Raw genomic sequence first — 19,812 nt, forward strand, 5'->3', positions numbered from 1 at the left:
TTCAAGCTCGTCTCCCTCTCACTTTTTGGGGTGAAAGTATTCTAACTACAGCACATCTAATCAACTACACTCCAACTCAAGTTCTACAAGGCAAATCCCCTTATGAAGTTCTATTCAATGCTAAACCAGACTATACTCAGCTACGTGTCTTCGGTTGTCTTTGTTTTGCTCATCGTCGCTCTCGTGATAAAGATAAATTCGGGGACCGGAGCCGTCGTTGCATCTTTGTTGGTTATCCCTATGGCAAGAAAGCTTGGCATCTCTACGACATTGAAGGCAATGAGTTCTTTTCTAGTCGCGACGTTATCTTCTCCGAGGATGTTTTTCCTGGTGTTGACAACACTGACTACGTTACACCGCCTATGAACGCCTGTGATCCTACGGTTGATGATTGGTTGTTTCCAAGTCAGTCCTCAACTCTTATCTCTCCGCCGGCTCTTCCTCCGGTCTCCTCGCAGGATTCCACACCACTACCTTCTCCACCGGATATTCCAACTCCTAGTTCTCCTCCACCGTCTTCACCTTCTAGCTCCACTACCACTCCTGCCGATGCTGATCCTCGGACTCCAACACCTTCTTCTCCAGGTCTCCCTGAATTGCTTGGTAAAGGTCATCGACAGAAACTACCATCGGTTCTGTTAAGAGATTATGTGACACACTCTGTGCGCCTAAATAATAAACCCGGTCCACTCCTCTCTTCGTCTGATCTTGGTCTCTCGTTAACGCCCTCAGGTACCACTCTTTATCCCATTGCTGATTTTCACACTGACTCTCGTTTCTCTCCATCGCATCGTCTGTTTATGGCAGCCGTCTTACTTACGGATGAGCCGAAGTTTTACAAAGATGCGGCACAACTGAAAGTTTGGTGCGATGCAATGTCAAATGAGTTCACCGCTCTCGACTTGAATAATACATGGGACATTACTACTCTTCCGCCTGGTAAGAAATCTCTTGGTAGCAAATGGATATACAAGACGAAGTACCGTTCTGATGGTTCTTTAGAACGTCATAAAGCGCGCTTGGTTGTCCTTGGCAACAATCAGCAAGAGGGTGTCGACTACAAAGAAACATTTGCTCCTGTTATCATGCTCAAGACGGTCCGGTTTCTCCTTCGTTTAGCTGCTGCCAAGAATTGGGAAGTCCATCAAATGGACGTCCACAATGCGTTTCTTCATGGCGATCTCACTGAAGAAGTCTATATGAAACTCCCGCAAGGCTATCCTTGTTCTGATCCATCTAAGGTGTGTCGTCTCAAGAAATCTCTATACGGTCTCCGTCAAGCTCCCCGCTGCTGGTTCTCTAAACTTGCCAACGCTCTCCGCGACTTTGGTTTCTCTCAGAAGTATGCAGATTACTCTCTGTTTTCTAAGGTTCGAGGCTCTGTTTGCATTCATATCTTGGTGTACGTCGATGATTTCTTCATTGCGTGCAATGATACTACGGCTCTTCAGGACTTCAAAGACTATCTCCACAAATGTTTTCATATGAAAGATCTCGGCAACCTCAAATATTTTCTTGGTATTGAGGTGGCACGCAGTGAGGCTGGTTTCTTTCTGTCTCAGCGTAAGTATGCGCTGGATATTATCGCCGAGACGGGTCTTCTTGGCTGTAAGCCTGCTCCGACGCCTGTTGAGCTCAACCATGGTCTTGCTGTTGCTAAAGGTCCTTCCGCGGATGTTCCTCGGTATCGTCGTCTCATTGGACGTCTTATTTACCTTGCAAACACTCGACCTGAACTCTGTTACATTATTCAGCTGTTGGCTTCTTTTATGCACAAACCACTACAGAAACATTAGGAGGCTGCTCTTCATGTTGTTCGCTACCTCAAAGGTTGTCCGGGTCAGGGCATCTTGCTAAGTTCAAGTCCAAACCTTCGTATCTCTGCATTTTGTGACTCTGACTACTCTGCTTGTCCTCTCACCCGACGCTCTCTCAGTGCGTACATAGTCTTTATTGGTGACTATCCGATACACTGGAAAACCAAGAAGCAAAAGACAGTCTCTCGTTCGTCCGCCGAGGCTGAATATCGCGCTATGTCTGACACTCTTTGTGAGCTCAAATGGTTTAAGGAACTCGCCGAGTCACTCTGTTTTTCCTATCCCGGTCCAATGCGTTTATTTTGCGATAGCAAGTCGGCCATTTACATTGCCACCAATCCCGTATTTCATGAGCGGACCAAACACATCGAGTCTGATTGCCATCAGGTTCGTGATGCTGCTCAAGACAAGCTTATTGCCTTGGAACATGTCTCTTCTAGGACTCAACTTGCTGACATACTGACTAAGCCACTTCCGGGACCACTGTTTGATGATTTGCTTTCCAAGCTGGGTATTCGGAATCTCACACTGCCAGCTTGCGGGAGGGTATCAAGATAACTACTACTAAGATTTAGATAACTCTATATATTTCTCTAAGTCCTTATCATATTAGGATTTAGCTCTATCTCTATCTCTAGTTCTATCTCTATCTCTACACATCTCTACTTGTATAAATACCATTCTACATCTACATAAATAAACAAGTTTTCTACAAACTATTTCATTGACATTGATTACACCTCTCAATCTAGATAAGGAAGAGTTGCTTAGGCAAATTAGAGTTGATGGGGAGTCGGGACCAGTTCTAGCAGGATTGGAAGGAAAAGAAGCATCATTCATTTAATAGATATATATATATATAGCCTTTAGCAAAGTATGCTTTACAAAAATGGGTTTCTTGTGAACCCATGGATCTCTCTTCATTCCCAAACCTTCTCGATCAATTGCATACCAATGATGTGGGAAGACATAAAGGTGATTTGAAGACGTATAAAGGGATGGTACATGAAGTGACTTTGAAGCGTATGCGTAAAGATGTGTGTAACGTCGGACCATCATCTGTCTTAGTGGGCTACATGTCCACTCTCGGCCCATGGGCACACTTCTTAGTGGGTCCCACGGCCATTCCCGGCCCGTAGTCCCATCCATTCGACGTCCAATTTGTTACGTCTGAGAAGCTTTAAATACTTGATTTACTAACCCTGAAAATCATCACATGATCTTTCTATTTATTTTTTCCTCACTCGCACAGTTCCGAAAATCACTTTCCAGAAAGTCAGTCATCCTAAAACTACTCCAGCATAAGCACGCTTAACTTTGGAGTTCTCTCAGGATCTTTTACCGAAATGATAGATGCATTCTGGTGACATAATGACCAAATTAAATCTTGTAAACCTTTCTGCTAATCAAGATATCTCAATCCACCCCCACTAATAGTTCGCAACATATTGGTTGCGCACCAAGACCGTCACTGTAATGACCCTCACCAAGGGTAAAAATCCCAAAATAAAAATTCAAGGAAATGACTCGGGAAAGACTTAAAAAGAAAGAAGATGTAAAACAAAGAAGAACGACTAGAGGAAGTCCGAGGAAAAAGTCGGGAGTCGAAAAATGACCGAACCCAGACGGAGTGACCGGGTGTACGGCCAAGACCATAAGACTTATCGAAAGTCGACAGGGTATGCGGGAATTTGTGACCAAGAGATGTGTCGAAGTATCCGGAGATGACCGAGGAAATTGACCGAAGGACCGAGAAAAGTTGTCCGAGGATTACCGAGAGGGACGATAACGATCGACCCATTGATCGAGAGAAATGCTCGATCGAGACGCGCATTGCCGAGAGGACCGATAGCCATTGTCCGAACGATCGAGAAAGTGGTCCGAGTGAGACGAGAATTGCCAGAGGGAACGTCGAACGTGCCGGACGAAGGATCGGATATTTTTGGGAAAATTATTATTTCTTTAAAATTTCGACCAATAAGAATTAAGGAAAGTGGATGATTAATTTAATCAAGCAGAAGTTAGTGGAGGAATTAAAAATTCAAGGAGATTAAGGGAGATAGTGGAGGATTAGCTTAATCAAGGAGATTAATGAAGATGGCGGAATTCTATTGGCCAAGAGCTAATGTTAAGCACAATTAAGTGACATGCACAAATAAGAAGATGGAATTACATGTCCATGCACTAATTGAAAGATTTACATGCACTAATACAAGGGGAATTAGTGGATTAATGGCGAGCAGCTATTGGGGAGTGATGATCACGCCTCACATGCAAGGAGGGAGAGAGCCACTTGTCAAGAAGCACTAAGAAAAAGAGAGAGAGAGAGCTCGAGCCTATAAATAGAGAGGGAATGCTCTTCATTTGCTCATTTCCGCAAATTTTCTCTCATCTGACTTAGTCACTCAAAAGCTCTTCTTTTCCAAGAGATCGAGAGAAAGATCGAGAGAGAGAGACCGAAAGAGTGTGTCGAGAGAGACTGAGAAAAGAAGGAGACGCTGTCGAGAAACCATCGACGAAGAAGCGGTGAGAGTGTCGAAGAGGACCGAGAGCGAGACAATACTTGCGATCGAGGGAGATCAAGAGGAGACGCTACTCGTGATCGAAGTTATCGAGATAGAAGCGGTTAGCGGACAAAGAAAAGAGAAGCAAGACGCGGTTTGCGGTAAAGTAAAGCCGAGAAACGAAGTTGGTTGTGGAACGAAGCGGTCGAAGAAGCGGGAAGCTGTCGACGCGAAGACTGTCTGATCAAGTGGTGCGGTGAAGTCCGGTAAACATCGACGCGTGATAAGAGGTGAGTTCTGCGGTAATGCATGTAGGATAGACGCATGAAAAATTTGGTTTAAATTGGTTGCATGCGTCATATGGTAGGATTCATATTAGTGAAATGTTTAAATGAACATCTAACATGAATCACCATGCGCATGAATTTGGATGCATTTTAAGTAAATTTGGACATGCTTAAAAATTTGGAGGTAGTTGCATGCATGATCGAACCTAGTTTTTACTTGAATTTATTCTTGTTTAAAAACCGGTTTCATGCACGATTAAATGATTAAATATTTTGCAATATATTGCATAATTTTAATCGAGGTTAGAACATGCGTAAACGAACCTTGGGGATTTAGATGATTAAATCGAATTGGTCGCATGTAAAAGTTGGACTTAGTGATTTAAATGGTTAAATCATAAACGGTTGCATGCATATTAGAACTTGTGGCATTAACTTGCTTAAGTTGCATAATTTGGTTGCATGCATGTAGATTAATCATAAGTTACTTGAATTATCATTCTCGTTACTTGTTGATTTATTGCATGTACTCTTGCTTGAAGTTTCTTGCTTGTGTTGCTCGATTTTCTTGGTTGAGTGGTGGTAAGTGTGTAGCAAAGTCTCTTGAATATGTTTCTCGAGTCTTGGCTAGTGTAGTGTAGATCTTCTGTTCCAATTGCGGGTGTCACGCGTGAGTTCCCGACAACCACTCGCGCGGGACACTGTCACGGCTAGCTAGCTACTAGCGTGACCGCTACATGATGATGTAGCTTATTTGTGGGTGCATGTTGGTGACCTTTGTTGTCTCAGCATGGGAAGTGTTGGAACGGAACAGATTATCGAAGGGCCCTAGGTTTAAAGAGTCTAGAGTATTCAAGCGTCCCTTGTTTACGTTTAGTCGTCTTTGCATGTTGTGTGTTGTCTAAGAGTCTGGGGTATTTCAAGTATCCTTGTCTTATTCTAGACGTCTTAGCAAGTTGTGTAGGAGGTAAGAGTCTAAGGTTGTCCAAGTAGTTCCTTGTTCCCTTAGGTCGTCTTTCTTATAGAGTAGTAAGTTTAGATCGTTCGAATTAAGTCGTAGTGATCTAACCTCTATTGCGTGTTGGTTGTTTGATTGCTTCCGCTATAGCTTCGGTTGCGTTGCTTTGATAACTTGCTAGTTTGTTTACTTGCTTGTTTTCTTTGTTTGCTGGGGTAGTCGGGTTGGAGAAGTAGAATCATGTTTAGGATAAAGGGATACCCAAGCTCACTGAGTAATCTTAGATTACTCATGATATTATTTTGGTCTTGCAGGGAAGCCTAAGTGAGTATAGGGCTGGAGCAAACTTTAGGGTACCGGATAGGGTTGTCTTGTGTTCTTTGTAAAACCCTATATTTTTATGAACGGTTATGTATAACTTTTCCGACTATCTTTATATATTGCTTTAATGATTTATTTTCGATGAATTATTTTATTAAAGTAATATATATGATTTTCAGGAAAACATGGCAAGTTGCAAATGATACTCGGCCTTGTCCGGGCTAACACAACGCACCAGGCCACAAGGGTTGCGGGTGGAGTTATGCTAGGGAGGACCGGTCGGGAAGTCTGCAGCTTCCGTCCCTCGACCGGATCACCTCGGTGCAATTCCGCAAGTGGCGTCATGTGGCTGTCCGATGGCCTTCGTGGTCATAGAATGGTTCGGGGGCGTTACAGTCACCCCTAACGGTGTGAACCCTCTTAACTCCACACTAGTCTGGGGTAGCCTCTGCTATGATTTGTAATGTCCCGACCGTCACTTCTTTTAAATGGCCCCATGTCCACTTTCGGCCTATGGGTCCACCTCTCTTAGAGGGAAACAATCTCTTTGATGTCAAACAACTTCTTACAAAAGCTCCCACATACAGGTTATATCTAACTAACCCATAATCTGTAGTGACCATACGAACATACTTTACTTAACAAGCTCATTAACCATTCAGATACTTGATTCCTCCTCCCCCGAACCACCTCAGGAGTCGTCTGCTCAATCCAAACAACTCTCCTTTCACAACAGCCTCTGCTTACCAACGTATCCGAAACATCACCTCATCTTGGTACTTAGTCACACAACCAACCACTCATATGCGACCAAGTAACAAAAGAGATGGACTGGAATACTCCATTCCACTCCAGCCACGGACTTCGTCTCACCAAAGATCCGCCTTAGACCCACACTAGCCACTTCGAAGTTCAACAATCCAAAACATGGACCATCCTTCATCTTTCAACAACAACTCAAGCAATTCTGACAACAACCATTCCACAAGCATTAGCTACTGGTATTGATCGACACCTCCACCTGGTTCATATCGACACCCTCACTAGGCAACACAAACCACTGACCTGGTGCTGATCGACACCTCCACCTGGTATCGGTCGTCACCAATCAAGAACCACTCGCGAACAACACACCTAGTGTTGATCAATACATCCTTTTAGTGTCGATCAGCACCAATTGGAAACCACACACGAAAAGCATAGCTAGTGTCTACCGACACCCTTTTGGTGTCATTAGACACCAACTGATGCGACCCTGGGTAGCGTTCATACGGACGGACGGATATTTTCGTGGACGGACGGACGGCTTGGCCAACGAACGTATGGACAAATTGAACAAACGGACGGACGACGACCTAGCGAGACGAACAAACGGTCGAACGCGAGGTTATGGACGCGGAACGGTGAACAGACGTCGAACGAACAGTGGTCTAGCAAGGAATGGTGGAACGGAGGAATCTGGCCGATAAGTAACTCAACTCGGCAGGTTCTGGTAGCGATGGAGCTGGAGATCGACTCGGTAAGTAACTCGACCGGAGCAGATCTCAAGGGATGGAGGGTGGATTGTTGTAGCAACACACGAGCTATGTAAGGACTCGTGATACGGCTAGACTTAAACGATTTGAACCCGGTTCAAAGCGTGTTAAGGGTTTTCGTTTCCATGAGAGAATAAAGAGAGAAAGAACAACTTTTATATGTTTATTCAAGGTAGGTTGCTTTTTACAAAGAGGTTCACAACCCTTAAATAGGCAAGCTAAGCAAAGGAACTCTTAACCCTAAAATAAACGTGGCCAAACGCCAGCCTTAAACATGGTCACAAGGAAAAGACAAAGATAAAGAAAATTCAACGGTCCGAAAGATATTTAAACAAAGTAAAAAAAGATAGGATTGCCACGTCACTTGGACGGGAAATGCGTTAAGAGTTCATGGCCTCATTAAAACCTTCTCGGTAAACCCTATGGGACAAACCCGAGTAAGGAAAAAGAGTACCATGCCTCGTAACGTCTTAATGTCTTCACCCTTGAGCATTCTCCTGATCATTAGCATCTCTCCGACGTCGGGTTTGGCAATGGCTTCCTCTAACTTGACCGGTTCCGCGTGATCGTCCGGTTCTCCTTCTTCTTTGTCTTGAGACTCGATGTCACCGGCTGGTGTAACGATCATGGCTCTCGGGTTTGGGCAGTCTCGCGCATAGTGTCCTCTTCCTTGACACTTGAAACAAACAATGCCCTGGCTCCTTGCTTTGTTAGGAACTAGTCGCGGATCAGTACGCACTTCCTTGGCCGGTTCCTTTGATTTGAAACGAGTGTCGATCCGGCCTGACTTGGACTTGTCTTTACCAGCTTAGGAGTCCTTGGTTGCGTGTGCGACTAAGGCTCACGGCCTACCTCTTGATTTGTTGTTCGACTTGAATGGCCAAGTGCAACAACTCGTCGAACCCATCGTAAGAAAGTCTCTCGACCTTTCGCACGATTCGGTCTTGCAAACCATCGAAGAATTGAGCCATAAGAGCTTCCTTGGTCTCGTCGATTTGGAATCGATTGCGTAGATGTTCAAACTCCTCATAGTACTCCTCCACGCTTTTGTTGCTTTGATTAAGTCTTCTGAACCGGCATTGCAACTCCCGGCTGTAGTGCGGAGGAACGTATCGGCGCCGCATGGTGGCTTTCATGGCATCCCAAGTAGGAATGGGACTTTCATGGTTTCTCCTTCGATCGGCCACGCCTCTTTCCCACCAGGTTAAGGCATGGTCCGTAAGTTGGGCTGCGGCATAGGTGAATTGCCTCTGGTCCGTGTACTGGTAACAAGAGAAAGCATGGTCTATGTGTCCTTCCCAGTCGAAATAAGCTTTGGGATCAACTTTGCCAGCAAAGGTCGGAACCGTGAGCTTATACGCTGGCTCAAGCTGATTGTTGTCAGGTCTGGCTCGCCGGTCTTGGTTCCGGTTCATGCCGCCTCTGGCATCGAGGAAGTCATGTTCTTCCTTGATCATATCTCCCATATCGTGTCTGCGGTTCATCGGTCGGTTACGGACGGGGCGTACGGGAGCGGCGGGTGGTGGCCTACCAAGCTCCATTCGCTGTAGGCGTTCACCTAGCTGGGCGATCTGGGCTCGGATATCAGTCAGGACAGCTCCGATCTCCGGTGGTTGTTGCGGCTCTTCAGGCGGCGGATGTTCCGCCATTGCTCGGTCAGTGTCTGTACGGTCGGCGGTTGTACGGACGGCGGCGGCCGGTGGTACGTACAGTGGCCTCTGGTTGGAAAATCCGGAAAGTGGTACCAACAATAGTCAGTCGCCGGAAAAGGTGGTCGTACGGCCGGTGGTCGGTGTACGGACGGCGAAGGCGATCGGTCGGATACAGAGGTCGATGACTGCGGTGCGTTTGGCTCTCGGTCCACGGTTGCTTCTTGACTTTGGCACGTGTGCTACGTCAGTCAGACCACTCGTGCACACCTGTCCACAAGATCACGCGTTTTGCTTTAGTGTAGCGAATATTCCAAAAGCTAAATGGATATTCAATGATTGAAAGATGATTGAACAAAAAGTAAAAGCAACCTACAAAACGACAAAAGGAAAGAAATTTGACGCAAAACGGCTAACCTAGGACTGACACGCGTCTATGGACCACTACAAACAAAGAAAACAAGGTAAAGCAAAGAACTTTAACGATCTACACCCTAAAACAACCAAAAATAAAAGCAAAACAACCCAAAAGATCTAGCTAAGTAAACGAAGAACAAAAAGAACAACGAGACGAGCAAGAACAAGCTAGAATGGAAATAAACTAACAACCTAGAGCACAAGGGAAACGAAAGATGACAAAGGATGCACGAAAATAGAGGTAAAGGAAAGATACAACCTTGTAGGGATTCTTTAGCTCTGATACCAAAATGATGTGACCCTGGGTGGCGTTCGTACGGACGGACGGATATTTCTGCGGACAGACAGACGGCTCGGCCAATGAACGGATGGACGGATTGAAAAAAACAGACGAACGGCGACCTAGAGAGACGATCAAATGGTCGAACGCGAGGTTATGGACGCGGAACGGTGAACGGACGTCGAACGAACGGTGGTCTAGCGAGGAATGGTGGAACGGAGGAATCTGGCCGATAAGTAACTCGACTCGGCAGGTTCCGGTAGCCATGGAGCGGGAGATCGACTCGGTAAATAACTCGACCCGAGCAGATCTCAAAGGATGGAGGGTGGATTGTTGTAGCGACACACGAGCTATGTAAGGACTCGTGATACGGCTAGACTTAAACGATTTGAACCCAGTTCAAAGCGTGTTAAGGGTTTTCGTTTCCATGAGAGAACGAAGAGAGAAAGAATAACTTTTATATTTTTATTCAAGGTAGGTTGCTTTTTACAAAAGAGGTTCACAACCCTTAAATAGGCAAGCTAAGCAAGGGAACTCTTAACCCTAAAACAAATATGGCCAAACGCCAGCCTTACACATGGCCACAAGGAAAAGACAAAGATAAAGAAAGTTCAACGGTCCGAAAGATATTTAAACAAAGTAAAGAAAGATAGGATTGCCAAGTCACTTGGACGGGCAATGCATTAGAGTTCACGGCCTCATTAAAACCTTCTCGGTAAACCCTGTGGGACAAACCCGAGTAAGGAAAAAGAGTACCATGCCTCGTAACGTCTTAATGTCTTCACCCTTGAGTAATGGTGAAGACCGTCCGAACAACCTCGGAGTGTTGAGACGAGTTGTTCGGTCGTGTTCCTTGACCGGCTAGAATATGATCGTAGAGGAACCATTCGGCGAACAGGTTGCACTTGATCAGGAGGTTCCTCTTAGCACTCTTGCTTCTTGTAGTGGCTCCTGAAACGATCCGTAGTACTTGGGCCGCTTTCCTGGTTCCTTGTCCCAAACTGGCCTCAAACTTGTCCGTGTCTGTGTCCGTGTCCGTTTAAGCGTCCGGTCCAGTTGGCCAGGTCGCATCACCAACTCTCTTCGGCACGATCCTGTTGATCTTTCCTCAATGAGCACTAACTTCCATCATCCACGATCAACAGACAACAAGAAGTTAGTGTCGACTGACACCTAAACCGTGCAACTAAACTTCTCTTATTAACCATTTGATTGATCCACTTAGCTTAAACCCCACACCATTGAGCTTTCACTTAGTAATCCTCCTGCCAAGACCTAATTTCATAGTCCATGGAAGCTCATGTAAGGTTCCAGGTCAAATCGAGCTCGGTGGCCCAACAATCAATCTAATTTGCCGCAAATCAGCCCATGGAAAACCTCCATATTAATACTCAAAAAATTTCAAAAGTAACTGTTTATACACAATCCCACCATTACATATGGAGCATGTAGCACCAGGAAGCTCCCCAAAAATTTTTAGCTAAATCAGACACTGTTTCATCCTTCCAAATGTTGTCCCATAGAAGCCATTCTAGACTAGTCCGCATTGTTCCATTGCAAGTGTTGGTGTAGACTGACACCACTATGGTGTTGAACAACGCGAAGACTGCAACCACGATCTAGGTGTCTCCTCAAGCCCCTCTTAGCCACAAAACCCTAATCATCTATAATTGTCGATTACCTAACCAATTATACACCAAACTAACACACTTACCAAGGTAAGAAGCTACAAAGAGTCTCCACACTCTCACACCCACATATCAAGACAATGAGACACAATAGTAACATCATCCTTCTTGTATCTCTCTCCCTGTGAGCTTCTTTCTCCCTCATCTTCCACCAAGAGCGCCAACCCTCTTCTCCATCTATCCTGAACGCATATGTTACAACTCTCTTTCCATCTCCTTTAATGTCCCATCCCCACTCCGACCATCTCCTTTTACCCTTTTCCCCAAGAGACTAACCATGCCTCTTGTCTCTTTTGTTTAGGGCTGGAACAACTAGGGAGAGAACCCTAAAACAAAGAGGGTGTTCTCCTTTTATAAGGAAAGTTTAGGGTTTCTTTGAAACCTATAAACCACATCAAACCGGAAAATGAAACAAAACCACAATCTTTGATGATTATGGTGTCGAGTGACACCATCTTGGTGTCGATTGACACTAATCTCCAAAACTGAAATTTGGTTTACAGGCGTTACAATGTGGTTTAGGCTTTGTAGAGACGTTACAATGTGGTCTAAACTGGTATGGTCAACAATAAGTTTAGACTTTGTAGAAGGGCTTCCATCATCTAGAGGATTAAACTCAGTTTTGATAGTAGGAAACAAATTAAGCAAATATGAACTTTTCATAGTCCTGAAGCGTCTCTTCACAACAAATCAGTGACATAAGCTTTTGTTTGAGAGGTGGTCAAGTTTCATGGATTTCCAGAAAGCATGGTATCCAACAAAGAGCTGCATGGAGTTTCTCTCAACTGTAGCTTAACTTACCATCCGCAATCAAACGACCAAAAAAAGTTGGTTAGCAGGTACCTAGAAATGTATCTACGTTGTTTCACTAATTGACAACCTGCTAGTTGGGAACATTGGTTACCTTGGGCCAAATATTAGTATAACATCTCTTTTTACTCAGCAAACCATAATACTCCATTCTTCATAGTATATCAAAAGGTGCCATGAAGACTGATTCTCTATGGTGATACACCAACACCAAATGCGAATGTGGAGGAGCTCCTTAGGGATCGAAAAATTTTACTAGGGAAGATGTGTGAAAACGTAGAGCTGACACAATTCTAGATGCAAAAAGAAGCAAACAAACTCTGGAAAAAAAAACTTCAACTGGAGGTAGAAAGTGTATATTATTTATCTTCTTCTTGCATTGAAATCATGTCTCCCTTGGGACTACAAAAATCCTATCTTTAATCTCAAATGTGTCTGTTTCGATCCTCGTATTTACTCTACAAACCTAGAATCTTTAAGTTGACCAAATCTTCTTTCAAGTCGACAGTTCCGTCGCCCATCGCCAGACTCTTCACTTCAAGCACCTCGGCACTCAAGCTCTCCTTGACTTCCGTGAGCCGGAGAGTTACCAACCGGGGAATCTTGGCCCTGAGCTCTTTGACCCCATGTACTGCTAATGATATGTGCCCTGAAGTTGGGCTCCACAAGCACATTACATTTGTAGACTCTGATTACTCCGCATCAAACTCCTTTGACATCCGACTGCACAAGCCACTTGTCTCCACTTCCCGGAGCAAACTTCACTTAATCACTATTCCAAACACCACCTCATCTTGATACTTAGTCGCACAACCAACCACCCTTAAGCGACCAAGTAACAAGAGAGATAAGCTGCAATCAGCACACCAAATATCTCTAATAGAGAAACTCTATAATAGAGGTGGATTTTACTCCAACTCATCTCTATTCTTACCTCTAAAACAGAGATTGCTATTTTTTCCTCTATATATAGAGGAACTCTATTTTTCTCTACAAAGGGTTCCTTTATATATAGAAGAAAAAATAGCAATCTATATTTTAGAGGTGAGAATAGATGTGGGTTGGAGTAAAACTCACCTCTATTATAGAGTTTCTCTATTATAGAGGAAAAGATAGGAAAAATCATTGGAAATGGTCTAATAGAAGTGAGTTTTACTTCAACACATCTATATTCTCATCTCTAAAATAGAGATTGCTATTTTTTCCTCTATATATAGAGAACTCTATTTTTTCCCTCTATAAATAGAGAAAAATATAGAAATCTCTATTTTAGAGGTGGGAATAGAGGTGTGTTGGAGCAAATTTGCCTCTAAAATAGGTTGCTATATTTTTCTCTATTTATAGAGGAAAAAAATAGAGATGAATTGGAGATTCTCTTAGACCATTTCAATTGATTTTTCCTATATTTTCCTCTATAATAGAGGATCTCTATAATAGAGATGAGTTTTACACTGATGGTTTTCCCTATTTATTCCTTTATAAAAGAATATTCAAAATAGATACTATTTTTATTTTACAGTTAACACCTTTTATTTACAAAAATTGCAAACTGACCCATTTTACTTTAAATTTTGTAACACTTTCATAAAATTATCTTTTGCAAATGGTAGTCTCAACATTTCAGAATAAATATTTATACTTACATTTATATTATTAGTTCTTAAAAATACTTATTTTATTTATTTTGGTCATAAATAAAAGACTTAAAATATTAAGAGGACTACTTTACAAATAAAACAGTTCAACTCTATTTATAGAGGAAAAAATAGAATTTCTCTATATATAGAGAAAAATAGTAATCTCTATTATAGAGGTGAAAATAAAGATGGATTAAAGCAAATATTACTATATTATAGAGTTTACATGCAAATATAGAGAACCATTGGAGATGCTCTTAGTTACACAAAAGCATGCTAATCCGCATCCAAAAGTAATCAAAAGAATACCTTAAGCTAGTATTGCCAAGGCTGCTAATCCGCATCAAAAATGACAAAAGAGCAGCTTCCTACCTAGCTATGCATGACGAAAATCATAACAAAGTCTAATAGAAAACAAAACCAAAGAGAAACTTAACTATGTAGTTAAATATAAAATCATAAACAGTATTAGACACTTAAGTAGTTATGTATAATTATGCTTATGTATTAAATACATTATAATTATTTATTCAAAATTTATTCTTTTTTTAGTTACTGAAAAGATAATTAAAACAAAATATATGACATAAACATTTATACAACCATTTTCCTGTAAATATCATCTATCGTGTGCATCCATTTTATATAATCATTATTTCTCTGTTAGTTTATTAATTATATTTTTATATCTTCCATTACAAACTATATATATATATATATATATATATATATATATATGTAAATCTATTATAAAAAGGTCAATCATAATCACACATTCTGACCAATTCAATTTGGATATTTGTTTTTACAAGTTGTTTTTAAAACATATTACAAAACTAAACACAATCATTATGTGTTTTTTCAACATAGTGAAATTTTAAAAAGTTAGTAAATTTAGGCGTTGGGCAGAAAAAATATATATAGAAATTAAAAAGACTATTCAAAATAATTAAATAGCATGAAATTCATAAATCTAAATAGTGTAACATCTGTTGGTGCATGGCATGGGTTCTTACCCAGTAGTTATATATAATATTAAAAAGTATTTGATCATTCAAATGTTTGCGTAAAAAAAATTACTCCCTCTGTTTTCTTATATATGGTTTTTGTAGGTTGTGCACACAAATTAAAAAAAAAAAGAATTTGTTTATTTTGAAACTAAAACATTATTTAATAATATCTACATAACACTATTTAACCAATGAAAAAAAAACTATGTATAATATGAATTGTTAGATCCAATAAAAAACTAATTAATTTTGTATTGAAAACTTGAAAGTAAAATATTTCCCTCAAGTATCATATAAATAAAACCGGACAAATTATAATTTTTTTTATCATATATCGATATCCCGGAAATTTTGAATGATATCTATATATAAATTTTTGGAGACATTTATAAAATAAATCCTAAAGTTGACACTTATTTACAGGCATACCACTGGCATTTAAAAATTAATTTAATAAACAAATTAACTCTACTTATATACGATTTTTTTTATAGACACTAAGTATTTTAAAAGGTAACAAACATAATTGTAAATGTATACATATTTTATTTCTTTATTTTATAAGAAAGTGAGTGAAGAGGTATTGTTCTTTAAAAATTTGAAAAACTGATTTGATAAAAAGTGACTTTTAGTCTCATATACTATATTTTACTTTCACGGGTTTCGTATGATTGAGTTTTTGCGGATTAAAAATCTTTGAACATGTTGCGTGATCCGCCTGGCATGGGGGTTTGGAATATAGAACCAACACTAAAAATATTAGTTTATTTCATATACTATAAATTTGTAGGCATAGTTTGAAAAAATAACTTATAAATTATTTAGTATATGAACTACAAAATATTACACATACTACAACACATTTTTAATATTCCAAAAAAAAAATTGTATACACATAAAAATATACACTAACATACCATATATGCATATACTTCTGTTTAATTATTATAAAACAAAACAAAGTGTTTTAAAAATTTATATTCTATCTTATAACAAATTTATAATTAATGTAATTAGGTTATAAACTGTATAAAACGTAAGAAGAAGAAAAAATATTCTAAACAAAATTATAAATTAATTAGATAAAAGTTAATTAATTGAAAATTTAAAAGCTAAATAATTAAAAATTATTATTTAAATATATTAATTTATAATTTAGTGTCGCGGTGTACTATGGGTGAAAACCTAGTGATTTACATAAATAAATAAGACCATCCGTCCAAAACAATTAAATTACACTATCATTCATTGGGACTTTAAATAGAGGTTTGTCAATTCATAAATACTAACTAGGATATATCCCGTGCTTAAAGCACGGATCAACATTTTTAAAAAATTTATAATATAATAATAAAAATTATTGTTTTATTTTTAAAAATATATATTTTGTTTGAGATAATATTTATTTTGAATTGTTATGTAAATCTATTAGTCTATTTGAATACTTATTATTTTAGAATATTATAGTATTTTATTTTTGATGTATTATTACATTTTTATATTGTTTATTTGTTGTATTTGCATCATTATTTTATGAAATATAAAATAGTAATTTTAATATTATAATTGTGAGCAAATAAAAAATATTAAATTATCATTTATATAAATTTAGTTTTACCAACCCGCCGATGTGGAAATTAAAACACACATTTTCATACATTGAGTAATATATTTTCGTTTTTAAAAATTCAAATCACAACATATGCAGAAAAAAAATGCATTTTATTAATTATAAGTATTATATGAAAATTCCACAAAATTTGTAAATAAAATAAAATAAAGATGATAGGAGAATTATAATTTAGTTATTAAAAATAATTGTATTGTATACTTGGATATAAAATCTTAGTTTTTAAAATTCTGATTGGTTTATATATATTTTTAAAAAAATAATTAGTAATTTCGTCCATAATTTATTAGAGAGAGAAAATATTTTTTTAGATTTTTTAATATTTGATCTGTAAGTGTTTTTTATTTTTAATTAATTATATTTATTTTAATTAGTTAATTAAGCTTAATTAATTTTTTCTAATGGCAATTGAATGTAATTTTTTACACATTTTAAGGTTAGTTTCATATTTGTACTTCTCAATTAATATAGTAGGATTATTTCATTGCCAGTATTAAATACAAATAGCTAGGAGAATGTCTTCCGTTTAGTAAACTTGTTGCGATGCTTGTTATTAGTCTAATTATTTTCCTATTTACCATCTTTGGATAGGAAAAAACGAAAAAGGGTCGAAGAATGAGAGGTAACGATTAAAGATGGATTTAGAAAACTTATAGAGAAACTTCCGATCTTGTTTAAGATATCACACAGGTTCAAGTCAGTTTCTATGTTTCCTCAAACAATTTTGAGCGAAATTTTTCAATAAATAAAATATAAAAGAAAGAAATGAAAGAAAACAAAAATTAAAAGAAGAAATCGCCCTAAAATTAAGTGCGGTGGTGAAATTGGAGAGAATGTGGGGTTGAGAGAAGCCATAAATGTGATGACACATCGATTTCATGATAACTCCTTGTAACACATCACATGATATTCAACTCCGCTTGATTCCAAAACAATCTTCAATGACCAGATTTTTCATAACGATAAATGTTAAAAATATTTGATTTTTTTTTTCTGTATGTGTAAAAGATTTGATTCTTTCCTTCGTAATAGAAGAAGCACCGTACCATCCTCGATAAATAGAATGGGTTTGTTAAAAAGGAAATAAAATTGTTTGAAAAACTGGTGTAAACTCTATCTTGATGTCTCAAGGTTGTATTAATAATAAACAGTTATAAACTAGCACCTGTGTTTACTTTACTCACAGGATACTCCAAATTGGTGAAGATGGTGTGGACACCAGTAAAATGTCCAGCTTTCGCGACTTATTTAGATGAAGTGGAGAAGAGCAAAACGAAGTTTTCATTTTTTTCATCATCTTTAGTTTGTTGTAATGCCAATTCTAAGGTGGATAATTTAACAGTATTTTCCTATATTTTACCGCATCTTGTTTTATATGTATACAATGTTTTCCAGTTTGGATAACCAAATCTTTTTAATTTAAATAGATATTGAAAAAAAAAACAGAGTACGTGTGTGGTTAAATTAAAAGCTTATATTGATTTTTAGAACTCTCTCTAACAAACCCTAATGTCCATCCAATCAGCTGTCCAAAGCAAAAGAGGTGAACTCTAACAAACCCTAATGTCTAATCAGCTGTCCAAACTAAAAGAGGCGACAGAACCATTTGGCTCATCCCTAACTAAACCTGAAATCTAGTAAAAGGTTTAATTTCCAATGAAAGCAAATAAAAATATTGGCCGCTTGCTTTCATGCTAGTCCCAGCTTTTGCACCCTTCCGTAGCCACACTACTTTCTTCCTTTTCTTTCCTCTTTCCCCATTTCCATGAAATATGTGTATTGGAATGTGTATTGATTTTACCATCTCGTCACACCTTCACAATTATATATAGTTTAATGTGATTCATTTCATTATTTAACAGAAAATATTAATTTATTTTTGTCTGTTTTCGTATGATATACCATTTTTCTAATTTGTCCATAATAATAATGATAAGTAATGACTTTTATTTGACCAAATTAAAAAAAAAAAGTAATGATATTTATATACTAACTATTTGCATTTATAGTTATACTTCAAAACCTACTAATCAACCCTAAATACGACAATATGAAAAAAACTACCCTATATTTGATTGAAGAAGTATCCCACGAATAAAGTCGAAAAGGAAATATTCTCATATACTCTTTTTGTTGTTGTTGTTGTTGTCATCATCAACGTTCTCATATACCAATCTTTCTTTACACCATTGATAATAGAGTATCTTAATTTAGTGTTCTTGGAAGGAAGGCCGACATATACAATATTCTCGCGAATAAATATTCTTCTTTACCACATACACCACCTTGCATATGCTAATTTTATTTAATTTTGACGATGATAGATGAAAAAAATAAAAATCATTGACAATTTTTTTTTCCCTGGCCAATTGTATATTTCCAATAACAATGTTTTGTTCGTTTTCTTTAAATAAATATGCCTTTAACTAAATGCTAACAAAACCGCAACATTTTTATTTTAATTTGCTTAGCATTTGATTAAGTCCATCCCAATATTTCGATAAGATTTGTTTTTTTTAATGGTACGCAACCCTATGAGTGAACCGGACCCTACTCGTTAAAAGACATAGAACACAACCCTACATCGAAATTCCGAAAGCCTTGACATTGCATATAATAATTTTGCCCCTTTAACTCTCATCCTCTCCTTAGGCTTATTATCTTCTCCATTTAATTAATTTATGATCTCTTGGCATAGTTGTTGAAGTACAATACCCGATTTTAAGGCAAGTGTCTGTTCGGGTAGAGAGATAAAGAGAGAACGGAGAGAGGGCTAGAGAGAGAGTAAGAAGCTTTTTCACCTATATAAATTGCTCTCATCTTCTATCTATTCTTCAACAAAAACAACTTGTTCGGACTATATCTCCCATCGATCATGGCTAACTCTGTGATGGCAACGGAGCAACTCTGCTACATCCCTTGCAACTTTTGCAACATAGTTCTTGCGGTATATATATATGAACTATATTTGCTTTTATCAATAATGGATCTATGCTCCTGCAAAAATATCGTATATATTTAAAGATATATAGTTTAAGCATATATAGATCTACCTTTATTTCCTTTGTACTATTTATTGGTTTCTGATAAAGAATAGTGCAGTTCTTTTCATCAGTTCCACTATCTTACAAACGTTCAAAGTTCTTCCCAATGAAATCCGTTTGTAATTTGTATTTTTTTCAGTAACAAATATTTCGTTTTAGCTAATGGTGCCAGAGAGAAGTCACCATCCTTCTGCTATACATGACCTCCCCCCCCCCCCCCCCCCC

At 38.6% G+C, this 19,812-nt stretch overlaps 1 protein-coding gene across 1 annotated transcript in view; it reads left to right on the forward strand.

Moving 5' to 3' along the window:
- The window catches only part of LOC104787082 (axial regulator YABBY 5), a 3,852-nt gene continuing 3,178 nt past the window's right edge, over nucleotides 19,139–19,812 (forward strand). Inside the window, exon 1 of the mRNA XM_010512586.2 lies at nucleotides 19,139–19,490. Within this exon, the coding sequence (XP_010510888.1) occupies nucleotides 19,419–19,490 (72 nt within the window). The 5' untranslated portion in view covers nucleotides 19,139–19,418. The remainder of the gene's footprint in view (nucleotides 19,491–19,812) is intronic.

Source organism: Camelina sativa, chromosome 5 (genome assembly GCF_000633955.1).
Source record: "Camelina sativa cultivar DH55 chromosome 5, Cs, whole genome shotgun sequence".
Classification (NCBI taxonomy): domain Eukaryota; kingdom Viridiplantae; phylum Streptophyta; class Magnoliopsida; order Brassicales; family Brassicaceae; genus Camelina; species Camelina sativa.